The 12,652-nt window shown below is 33.0% G+C and overlaps 1 protein-coding gene across 1 annotated transcript in view; it reads left to right on the forward strand.

Annotated features, from left to right (window-relative positions):
* Window positions 1-12,652, forward strand: part of IPO11 (importin 11) — a 168,224-nt gene that overhangs the window by 73,704 nt on the left and 81,868 nt on the right. The window contains 1 exon segment of the mRNA XM_006188200.3: window positions 7,968-8,083. Within this exon segment, the coding sequence (XP_006188262.2) occupies window positions 7,968-8,083 (116 nt within the window).

Here is a 12,652-nt window from a genome sequence, read left to right on the forward strand (position 1 = left end):
CATTTGAATTGTTAAAAAGTGATTCTGGTGATGAGAGGATGGAGAGGGAAGCACTTAAGGCTAAGGCTTAGAATATCTGGCTACAGGGAGGCACAAGCATCCTGTTTTTTCACTGCCCTTGCCCTAAAGTTTGAGAGCTCTTCCAATGGGGAGATCTCTCTTGGAATTGAGAATTACTACTCTCAAATGTTCTAATAAATTAAGAAAAAATCTTTCTATTATCAGTTTTAAAAAACCCTTTTTAGTCACCTTGATCCTTTTTTGAAACATAAACCATTCTTTCAGTAAATATTTATGGGTGAGTTTTATAGTTACAAATTACTGTATAAAGCAATTTTAGATGCACGACTAGTGATACAAAAAATTTTTTTAAAGTACTTTCCGTTTAATAAGTATCTGGCATAGTGTCTCTCCTTGTCTACCCTTTAATTCTTGTGATTATCCTGAAAGGTTTTACTCCTTTTGTTGATGAAGATACTAAGGCTAAGAGAAGCTTAGTGATTAGCCTGAGATGGCTCATGTAAATATCAGAACAAAGAGTCATCCCCACGTCTTTTGCCTTGTATCTCTGCCAGTTGCGTTTTTAAATTCAATTTGAGATTTCTGGAGGGTAGTGTGTCTCTTTAGGTACTGTTACCTCAGGAAATCTTAGGAAGCCAAGGTAACCTGTGTGGAATGACTAGAGTATATGGGGTCTTTTCCTTTAATCATGACATTCAAGTATCCTGTATATTTGTATAGTCCAGGGGTGCAAGGTTCCAGCTAAGTAATCATCTGCCTTTCTTGGAGAAAGCATATTACATTTAATATTAAAATTGAGACTGTAGCTTAAAGTAAGATTTTAGTCATTTGAGAAGATTGTACTAGGGTTATTGGTAAATTTCCTTTCATGGAAAATGCTGTCATCTTTTGACTTTTATTTTTATTTATTTACTTTCTTATTGAAATATAGATAATGTGCAAGCCACATTTTGACTTTTAAAATTTAATAGGTAGATATTAGTGTAAGTATTTGTATGTTTTTGTTTTCTAAATTCTGGGAACTCCGATTGATAATCTCTGACTGAGGAGGGTAATAATGGATGAAAATAAACTTTCTCATCTGCAGTAGTTGGCCTCAGTGGAAGTAGACTTTCATTCATTTGATAAACATTTTTTGAACACTTGCAATATGCAGTACAAGGTACTAGGCGCTGGGATACAGAAATTAATAGGGCAAGCTCTTTGCGAATATCCCAGTCCCAGGGACAGACTGAGCAGTTAAGTGCTTTTTTTTAGCAGTTAAAATGTGGTGGTGTGAGGCACTTGGTGGGTTATCTGTCTCGGACTTGAGGGTGAGGTGGGACGTTGGGGAAGACTTCCTTTAGAGGTGGCATCCAAATAGTGCTGATTTTAAATAGTGTTAAGCAAGAAGTGTTAATGAGATGGTGATTCAGGGATGAAAGGGGTAAAGATGTTTTACACAAATGGGCCAGCATATATAAAGCCCCCTAAATATCTGAGAATGGGATACTTTTTGTTTGTTTATTTATATATTGATTGGTTTTGCATGTAGATAAGTTAAGGAGTCAGTTCTTGAAAACTTTTTATGAAAAGTGGTAGTATCTCCGTTTCCTGTTTGGTGGAAGACTACTTTCAACACTTACAGCCCTGTCTCTTCGACTTTTTCTCTAACTCTAAATAAAGTATTGTTCATTCATACTGTTCATGCTTGATTTAAGCTTTGTAGGCATTATCTCTTGACTTCCCTGTACAGAAGATGAAGATTTAATTCTTTCATTCATCTCTATGTGACTCCTATCCTCCCATTCTCCCAATATAGTTAGATTGTAATTTAAATTTTGGGAACTATTTAGTGTCTTTATTTTTGTGACTATATAAAGCCTACTGAAGACTTATATCATTATGTTATGGTTAATTTTCTTTTTTGTACAACCATCCTCTTCATTGCCACTCTTAAAATTTTCTTGCTTAGTTTATAAGTCTTCTATTACTGCATAACAAATTAACATAAACATAATGGCTTAAAACAATCCAAAATAACTCATAATTTTGTAGGTCAGAGGTCCAACACACCATGTCTATACTCTTTGATCAGGATCTGGCAGGCTGAAATTGAGGTGCCTACCAGCTCAAATTCTGCCATGGGGGCTGTTTTCATAAGCACTCAGCTTGTTGGCAAAATTCAATTCCTTGATGAGGATTGGGGTCCCAGTTTACTGGCTGGCTGTCACTTGGGGCCCCTCTCAGTCCCTAGAGTCCGGCCACATTCCTTGATACATCGCCCCCTCCATCTTCAGCATCAGCGGTGGGGAAATTCTTGAGTGTCAAATTCCCGTAGGCTTTGAATCTCTGACTTTCTTTTATGTAATTAGTCAAAGAAAACTCTCTTTTTGTTAAAACTTACTTTATTTGTTTTTATTGAACTGTAGTTGATTTACAATTTTGTGTTAGTTTCAGGTGTGTATCAGTGATTCAGTTATTTATATATATATATATACACACACACAATGTATTTACTTACACACATGTATGTATTCTTATTCAGATTCTTTTCTATTATTGGATATAGTTCCCTGTGCTAAATAGTAAATTCTTGTTATTTATCTATTTTATATATAGTGGTGTGTATCTCTTAATCCCATACTCCTAATTTATCCCTCCTCCCACCTCCCCTTTCCCTTTGGTAATCATAAATTTGTTTTCTATGTCTGTAAGTCTGTTTCTGTTTTGTAAATAAGTCCATTTGTACTGTTTCAAATTCCACATGTAAGTGATATCATATAATATTTGTCTTTCTCTGACTTAACTTCACTTAGTATGATAATCTCTGGGTCCATCTATGTTGCTGCAAATGGCACTTTTTCATTCTTTTTTATGGCTGAGTAATATTTCATTGAAATCATTAAGATTTCATATATATCTCTCACATCTTTTTTATTCATTTATCTGTTAATAGGCACTGAAGTTGCTACCATGTCTTGATTGTTGTAAATAATGCTGCTATGAACATTGGAGTGCAAGTATCTTTTTACATTAAAGATTAAAGAAAACTCTCTTTTAATAGGCAAATGTGATTAGGTCAGACCTACTTAGATAATTTTCCTATCTTAATTACTTAAAGCCATCTGATTTGGGATCTTAATCACATCTGTGAAGTAAAACCTAAATTAATGTTTGATTGAACAACTGGGAAATGGCATGTGTACACCAAGTCAAGAATCATCTTAGGTAGTCATTTTGGAGTCCTGCCTGTTACATTTAGTTTCCTATGTAATTGAACCCATGCTGTATACAGTTATGTAAACATGCCCTCAGTGTGTTCACACACATCAGGTATTTTCTTACTTTCATCATCATAAATCTGGAAGATTCTTATGTGCTTTAGTCTGCACTAGTTTTACTGTATGCTTGTTCACAGCTGTTACATCTGGACTCTGTTTCACTGGCATCAGAAGGATTCCTTTCGCCTGTCCGTTCTGTAGGGTGCCTGTTTTCTGTACCTGTCTTCTTCCTTGTTTTACTTCCTCTTTCTGATGTATCCTGTGAATGCCAGTGGCATTCTGCAAAAGGTGCATGGGAGGTAAATTTTTTTTGAGATTTTTCATGTGTGAAAATGTCTTTACTCTGTTTTCACAATGATAAATAGTTTGGGTGTAAAATTCTAGATTTTCCCTAAAAATTTAAGAGGGAAAAAATTTTCCCTATGTTTTCCCCTGTATTTTTCTTACTGTTGATTTCTTCTTTTTCTTCTCTTTGCCTTTTTACTCTACTTTCTGGGGGATTTCTTCAGCTTTATCTTTCAGCCTTTCTATTGAGTATTTCTTTCCTGCTATAATACTTTTAATGTTTGTGAGTTTTGTTTTAAATGAACAGCCGCTTTATTGCTCAGAATGTGAGTTCTTTTTTTAATTAAAATATTTTTATTTATTTTAAATTTATGACATTAGTTACAGGTGTATAACATAGCGATTCAATGTTTTTGTAGATTATACTGCACTTAAAATTTTTACAAAATAATGGCTATATTTGTGCTGTACAGTATATCCTTGTTGCTTATTATTTTATACATACTAGTTTGTCTCTTAATCCCATACCCCTACCTTACCCCTCCTTCTGTGAGTTCGTTTTTGTATTGAATAATCAATCTACATCATCTCTCTTTCATGAATGCAATGTTTTCTTTTATTGTACCAAGAATGTTAGTGATATATTTTTTCCAAGATTTTATCTCTGTGTGTGTTTTGCAGTGCTGTTTTTATTTGTTTGTTTTTTTCCTATTTTTTGTATTAGATATTTAATCATATCTGTTGATCCTTGGTTGCCTTTTTTTTTTTTTTTTTTGCCTTGTAAAAATTTTAAGCATGCACAAAAGAAGGAAGAACAGTAGAATGAATCCTTAGGTAACCATCACTCAACTTCAAGAACCATGTTAACACTTGGTATAAATTTAAGAGTTGAGCACTAAAAAGCTAATTGGAAGGGTTGAATATGTATGGGAAGCTTGCTGATAGTGCATCTTGAGGATGATCTAGCTGGGTTTTGTACAGAACAGATGTTTTGGATCCATGTGTTTGAGATCTTTCCTCAGTGAAAGAGCCTTTAGTCTCCTGTCTATTACGTGTTCTGTCTCCCTGTTGTATATAGTATCCCTGGTGTTGATTACCTGATGTCTCCCTGTCTTGAGACCATTTGTTTTACATTACCAGAAATAAATGACCAGATCTGTGGTGGTTCAGGTAAGGGACAGTTTGACTATACACATGGATGAGATCTTGTCATCAGATGGCTTTTAAAACACTAGAGGTCCTATTATTTAAAAAAATTTTTTTTATTGAAGTATAGTCAGTTTACAATGTTGTGTCAGTTTCTAAGGTACAGCATAATGTTTCAGTCATACATCTACATACATATATTCCTTTTCATATTCTTTTTCATTATAAGTTACCACAAGATATTGAATGTAGTTCCCTGTGCTGTACAGAAGAAACTTGTTTATATATTTTATGTATAGTAGTTAGTATCTGCAAATCTTGAACTCCTAATTTATCCCTTCCCACCCTCTTTCCCCCTCTGCTAACTGTGAGTTTGTTTTCTATGTCTGTAAATCCGTTTCTATTTTGTAAATAAGTTTATTTGTGTCTTTTTTTTTTTAAGATTATTTAGATTCCACATATGAGTGATATCATATGGTATTTTCTTTCTCTCTCTGGCTTACTTCACTTAGAATGATGATCTCCAGGTCCATCCATGTTGCTGCAAATGACATTATTCTTTTTTATGGCTGAGTAGTATTCCATTATATGGCTGTATCACAGCTTCTTTATCCAGTCATCTGTCAATGGAGTGGGGGTCCTATTATTTTTAATTCATCCTCTTTAACTTCCCCTTCCCAAAGTACCTAGTGCTATCAATTCCTAAGTCTTTTGGAGTTTCATTAATATAAATCAGGGGTTTCTTGCTCCTTTTCACTGCTGGCTTTTAGCTTTGGTTTTTGAGTCTGCTAAGTCAGTTATTGCTTGTCTTTCCAACTTCCAAATATGAGTTGCTTTTATCTCTTCTTATGCTATCTTTGTAATTATGGGTTTAGGTTTTTAAAAAACATCCTCATATATCTTCTTGTTGGGTCTTGGGAGGGAACAGTAGTAAATGAATGTGTTAATAAATCTTCCAGCTTTCTCAGATATTAACATAATGATTTCTAGTATGGCCTTGTTTGGCATAGCTTCACACAGAATATAGAGCTTGGGTGTGGGGGCCTGGTTTGGAAGGTATAAGGGACATCTCTCAAAGTTCTGAGGAAGAACTGTTATCATTTATATTTTAGAAGGGTCTTTTGCACACCAGTGGGTACACTGGTTTGGAATGGGGTAAAACTAAAGTCAAGGAAAGTAGTTGGGAAGCTTTTCTGTTAATTGTGGAAGAGATGATGACCTCAAACAAAGCCATAGAAAGAAGGGCAAAGATTTGAAAAATACTTGAGAGAATAGAATTAAGAATTGTTTAGATATAGGGTGAGCAGGAAGAGGAACCAGGAGGTAGTTGTGATATAGTTTATCACTAGATGGGTAATGGTTCATGTTGCTTGAGTTAGGAAATACAGGAAGAGGAACTGTTTTTTAGGAATACGATGAGTGGTAGACTGGAGAGTTTGAGATACCTTCTGGTGATGATGTCCAGTAGTCGTTTGGAGTGTCTAGAGTTCAGAGATTTGGGTTGGAGTTAATAGATTTGGACATTATCAGCATGTATGTGGGACATGAGATGAGAGCCAAAGACAATACCCTGAGAAATGCCAATTTTTTGCATTCTTCTTTTTTTCACACTTAACTTTAAAAAGAAATTACAGATTCACAGGCAATTCCAAAGATAGCATAGAATGATTCTCTTGTACCCTTCACCTAATTTCCCTCCATGCTTTATGTAATATAGTATAATGTGATTTCCCCCTTTAAGCATTTCTGATAATTTTATTAATTAGTGATGAATTTATTTTTGAGCTTTCATAGTATTGTAGACAATGTCTTGTAGTTTTAATTATGGACAGAATGTTCAAATTTACTTAAAGCTGCATATCTGAGATTGGACATATTCATTCTTTAGGCCACTAGATAACAAACTGTAACTGAGAGAGTAAGTAGATTTACTGGTTTTTCTTTTTTGTTTTGTTATGGATTAAGCTTTGGAGAGTGAAATTTAACTGAATTTTAAGGCACAATATACTGCTTTATTAAATGAGACATATTTATAAATCTCTTCCTTTGGAAAAATCTTTAATAAGGTCTTCCAACTGATGTTTAATTATAGAAAGGGCCAAGCTTAACGTATTTAAGGGTAAGCTTTATGTACTTCCACTGAAGTATCTATACCCTGCTGATAAAAATTGAACTTACTGTTTATATATATGTATATATAGGTCATCAAAAGGGAAATACACATATATAGTGTTACATTGTAATTTGCTATAAACTATGTTGACATCTGAATTATTTTCTAAGTGGGGAGGTGTTGGATAGTTTATTTGGTTTCCTTTCTTTGTTTATCAGATTATAGAGATTAGTTTTGATTACAAATTGACTTTCTGTCTGTTCTGTTTTCTTTCAAAGTGCTTAAACTTAGTGTGATACACTTGAGTCATTCCCATAAGACAGTAATTAAGCAAGCTAGAATTTTAGATTAAAACCACCTCTTCTTCCTCCATCTTTGTATTCTTGGCTCGTTAAAAATATTTGCAGAAATTCTTCATTAAATAAGTAGTATGTGCACATTTTTTTTAAAAAGCTTACAAAAACTTTTTAAAAAAAATCTCCTTTACCCCCTTCCAACATCCTTTTCCAATACCCATATTTAACCAGTGTTAACAGTTTTTACTGTTTACTCCTAAGAAACATTTTTGTGCATATATCTTCATATCAGATATATAGTTATTTAAAAAAATGGGGCATGTGGAATTGTTATACACACTTCTTTTAAATCCCAATTTGTCATTTTGAGATTGTTTTTATTCCATACCTAATCCTTTTTCATGGCTACTCAGTATTCTAGAATATGAAGGTACTGTAATTTAATTATCTTACTGATGAATATTTAGATTGAGTTCATTTTAGATTATTTAGGTGAGATACTTTGTGATATTTGATATGTTGATGTTAATACCTCCAGTTGTCAGAGAGGCAAAAATAAGTATTTACATGAGAAATCTCTTAAAATGAACAGATGTATGTAGCCTTGGTATATATGGTTTTATTGCCATTAGGCAACTGAATAGTAATTTTTTACTATTTGACTTCCAGTTGTAAACTGAACTAATTTTGTTTTAGTAGTGCTTATAATTAGGACCATTCTTTAAAAATCTGATTTATTTTAATAAGTTGGTTTTAGGGCTTTTTTATATGATAGGTGATTTTTTTGGTGGGGGGTGGGACCATAGAGTGTCTTATGTTAAGTTTTATTTATACTTCCTATAGGGATTAGGAGCAGACAGCAAGAACCTGTACCCTTTCCTGCTCCCAGTTATTCAACTGAGTACAGATGTTTCTCAGCCTCCACATGTTTATCTTCTGGAAGATGGTTTAGAATTATGGTAAGAGGAAAAACTTGATACCGTGGATCTTTTTTTTTTTTTTCTCTAGCCTTCCCTACACTCATGCCAGTAAAGCAAAGGTCATGTAACAAGGCTTAAAAGCTCAGCATTTAAAAACAAAAACATAAAGTCAGTTTGCCTGAACTGAGTAACATAATAGATCCTTTTCAGTAACATCTTTTCTTGACAGCTGTCACTCAGTGTAGGCTTATATATCACAGTTAAAGAGAAGTTTCAGTAAGAACTCAGCTGCATGTCATTGTTTGGAATTTGGACTGTAAAATGGGGATCTTGAGCAAAACTGAAAATTGACATAAAACTTCAGTGTGTTAAGTGAGATATTTTGGGACGATAACTGAGTTGTTTTTCAACCTCTTACTACCTTACCGAGTAAGTACTGAGACATAATACCTCAGCCCCAAGTGTTAATGCTACTTAGTCCTGACATTATTTTACTGAGTAAGTAGTATATAGTGTTAAGTGGTAAAACACAAGCAAACAGACCCCGTTTCTGTGGCATCGCACTGCCACAGGCTGTGTAGAGAACAGTAGTAGAAATCTTTTTGCTTTATCTTACTGATAGCAGCAGTTTTCTGCAGGGCAAATCATTATTTAAGATATAGTTTATAATACAGGAAGGGTTTAAAAATTCTAATGTTGGAATTAAAAAAGCAATTACAGAAATTAACCAGAGGAAAAAATTAACATTTGTGGTATCCTTATTCCCTACCCACCCCCTTCCTTTCTCAGTTTTGCTTAGATGTCTAGGAATGTAGTTTTTTGATTCTTAGAAATTGTCTTTGGTGTAAATTATAAATTAATGATCTGTATCAGAATATTAGATGAACAATTTAAAAACATAACTAAGTAGGTACTTATTAATTTGCAATTTGTGTTTCTCGTATTCTTTTCTAGGTTATGTTGTTTGAACTTAAATGATTTCCGAATGATTTGATTGTAGATTAGCATGTGTTAGAACCTGTTATATTCATATATTTTTATTTGAACAGAATGGATTACTCTAGATCAGTTGTTGGTAAACTTTTTCTGTAAAGGAGCAGACGGTAAATAATTTAGGATTCCCAGGCTGTGTACTTTCTGTCCTATCTATTCATCTCTCCTGCTTCATTGCCAAAGTTGTCATAGACAATATGTTAACAAATGAACATGGCTGTGCTCCAATAAAACATCATTTACAGAAATAGGATGTGGGTTGGATTTGGCCCATGAGCTGTAGTTTGCCAGCCTCTACTCTAGATTACAAATTAAAACATTAATCTCTGTTGCATAAATGCTTTCCTGTAAACATGTATATTTTGTTAATTATCAGAAAAATTTAAAATATTAGTTATAATAAAGAGATTCATACTTATCAGTATTAAAGGTTTAGTATATTAATGTGTTTATAAAAGATATATAAATTTTTTAAGGATTATATTAAACAGGTAATAAAAGTACATTGCTCTACTAATGGTAATTTTTTTCACACTAACCTTTAGTTACATGTAAATCAAATTAAATCATTCGGGTACACTTTTAAAATTTACTGACATATTTCTTCATATGTTTTTCTTATTGGATTAGAACTCATATTTGGAATTAGATATATAGATGCCAATCCCAAGTACACCCACCACTGCATTAGATTTATAATCATCATCTGTGAGCCTCAGTTTCCTTATTTGTAAAATAAGGAAAAATAATTTTTACCTGCTTATTGTGAACATGAGATAATGTGTGTGAAGTGGTTCTCACTTTGTATGTGATATATAAAGCCTAAGAATTGGTGAGATTGCCTAGGAAGAAAAAAGCAGTTAGAACATTCTGCTCAGGGCAGACTCCTGAAGAAAAATATTTCAAGGTCACATGAGGAGCTATCAAAGATGGCAGCAGGGAAGAGCTGTCTACTGACAAAGGAGGAAAACCAAGCCAAGAGAGGATATTTCCCAAAAGAGGGAGTGGTTAGCTTTGTCAAATGTTGCCGATTGTCCTAGTAAGAGTAGAACAGAAAGGTCAGTGGAGATGATAAGGGTTTCAGTGGAGTAGTAAGAACAGTCCAAAGAATTAGAGTAGGTTAAATTGGAGTTAAGTAAGTACAGACTGTGAGCACTGACAACTTGTATGAGAGCTTGTACTATGGAGAGTAATGTTGAAATTGGGCAACAATTGACTGTTCTGGAGTGAAAATTTAGGGGTATGATGAGGCTCAAGAGAGTGAGATAATTGAAAGAGACAAGCAGGTGTGGGATTCAGCACAAGTGGAGGGGTTTTTTTAGCTGGAGGTAGGAAGACAGATTTCTGTATTGTAGTGGAATTAGATGGGAAGATGTTCCATATAATAGTTTCTATTTTCTCAACAACATACGAAGCATAGATGTCAACTCAGTGTTACAGGCTGGAATGGGAGTGTATGTAAGATCAGAGAGGTTTGTGGGGAGCAAAGGTATAAAATAGTTATGTTGGAGAATGGAAATTTGAACTTACTACAGTTAACCAGTACCAGTTGATGTTTGTGGTTGTGTATACAAAGTGAAACTCTTCAGACTGATTATGTGATTTATTTTTCCCCTGATGACGTCTTTGACCCAACATTGTTAAATTTTTTGCTGATACTAAAGTGTATGATTCAGGTCTGGATTCATTGCATTGTAAATACAATATGCTACTTATACAGTTTTCTTAAACTTAGTGTGAATTTTAATGACATATTGTAGGATCTATTCCTGTAATATAGTCACATAAATAATAATGATATCAAAGATGCAGACTTTCATGTATATCTATTCTTTTTAACTTGTCGGTTGTTAGTTCACATTATTTTGCTTTTTCATCTTGACACTGATTTATTGAAATACCCCATTCAATTTTCTTCATGTCAGTGTCCTTTTTTATTTCTAGCATTTTTGATCTGTAAGTTAAAAAAAAATTAACTGCACAAAATTTTGGTACTTTTTTACATTGTTATAAGATTTAATAAAATATGGTATTTAAATTCTTTAATGAAGAATTATGTGATATAATAATGTATGCAGTGGTTAATTTTCCACTTTTTAATTCCACCTTTTAATTCTTCTGCATTTAAATTTTATCTGATATAAATATTGTCATATAGTTTTAGATTTGACTTAACTATTTCATTCATCTTTTACATTTCAGCCTTTTGGTTTAAATTTAGTTATGTATTCTATACTGAGCAAATTTGAAATTTTATATTTTAACCTAACCAAAGATGTTTTACTTCAAAAGAATTTTATTGATCTTACATTTATTTATGTCTGTCTTGTACTTTATGGTCTCTCTTTTCTACATTTTTTTATGGAAGGATAACTTTAAATTTTACCTTTCTCTAGTCAGAGGTGTTGATACATACAGCTTTGTCTAGTCATTCATCAAAACAGTAACTTTTTCCCTTCCTTAATATGGTAGAGAATTTAGTGCTTTGACTTTGTTTATCTCACTTTCTTTTCCAAATCTTTATTTATTAATCTGGAATTTGTTATTAATCTGGAACTATATACCATTTCAATTTTATTTTTCGCTAGTTTAAAGTCTTCAAGGTTTTTTCCTCTTTTGAATAGCATAGTTTATGCTCTGGAAACTAGCATAGTAAATGAGAGTGACAGTGACCCGAGTGTCCTTTTTACTAAGATTGTGACAGTGAGAGGGAAGGAGCAAGCTTCAGAGAGTGTTAATCTGGACCCACTGACAAAAAGAGTTTTTTAAAAACATCTTCTATCATTTAGGATATGTCCTCCAATTTTTTTTTCTCAGTGAAATCTTGTGACTGTTGTAGTTTTTCTTTTAGTTTCATAATTATTTTAAGAGTGAATAGGATAAAAAGTTTTAAAAAATCTTTCTTGAAGTTTTATTCTTTAAAGTGGAATCAAATTCTGTTATTATTGACCAGGTTAAGATGTCTAAAGATACCATTACTTGTGCATGTTGGGAAGTACTTCATTTTGGGGGTGATGGTTTCCCCTGTGTAATCCCCTGCCCAGATCTCCCAATTTTGTCATTTAAAAAGCAAAATACTTCATAGATGCAAAATAATATGGAGATAACATTGTTTATAATTATTGATAACTTGTATAAAATGAAAATCCATTTTCTGTACTCTGAGTAAGAAATGGTTCAAGAATGTCTGTGAAATCCATGGTGTGGCATGTTTTTGAATCCTCCTGTTTCCATGCCAGGGATAACCCACTTACTGATTTTTTTTTCTTTTCATTCTTTGATTTTCTTTCTTGTATTTTAATATTTTTTAAATCAGGTAGGTGTGTGTATCTTTAAACAGTATGTTTTAACTTTATATAAATTGTATCATATGTTTTCTAACTTACTTTTTTTGCTTCCTGTTTTGAGATTCATCCGTATTGATAAGTTTAATAGTATGACTAACAATTCATTTACTCATTTGCCATTTTGTTTGATGTTCAAATAATGCAACTGTGAACATTCTCACACAACTCCTAGCCCAAATGTATAAGACCTTATGCCTATACACATTTCTACCTAGAAATGGTGCTAGGTAATATGTATTCAGCTTTATCATATACTAATTATTTCCAA

This window comes from Camelus ferus, chromosome 3 (genome assembly GCF_009834535.1).
Source record: "Camelus ferus isolate YT-003-E chromosome 3, BCGSAC_Cfer_1.0, whole genome shotgun sequence".
Classification (NCBI taxonomy): Eukaryota; Metazoa; Chordata; class Mammalia; order Artiodactyla; family Camelidae; genus Camelus; species Camelus ferus.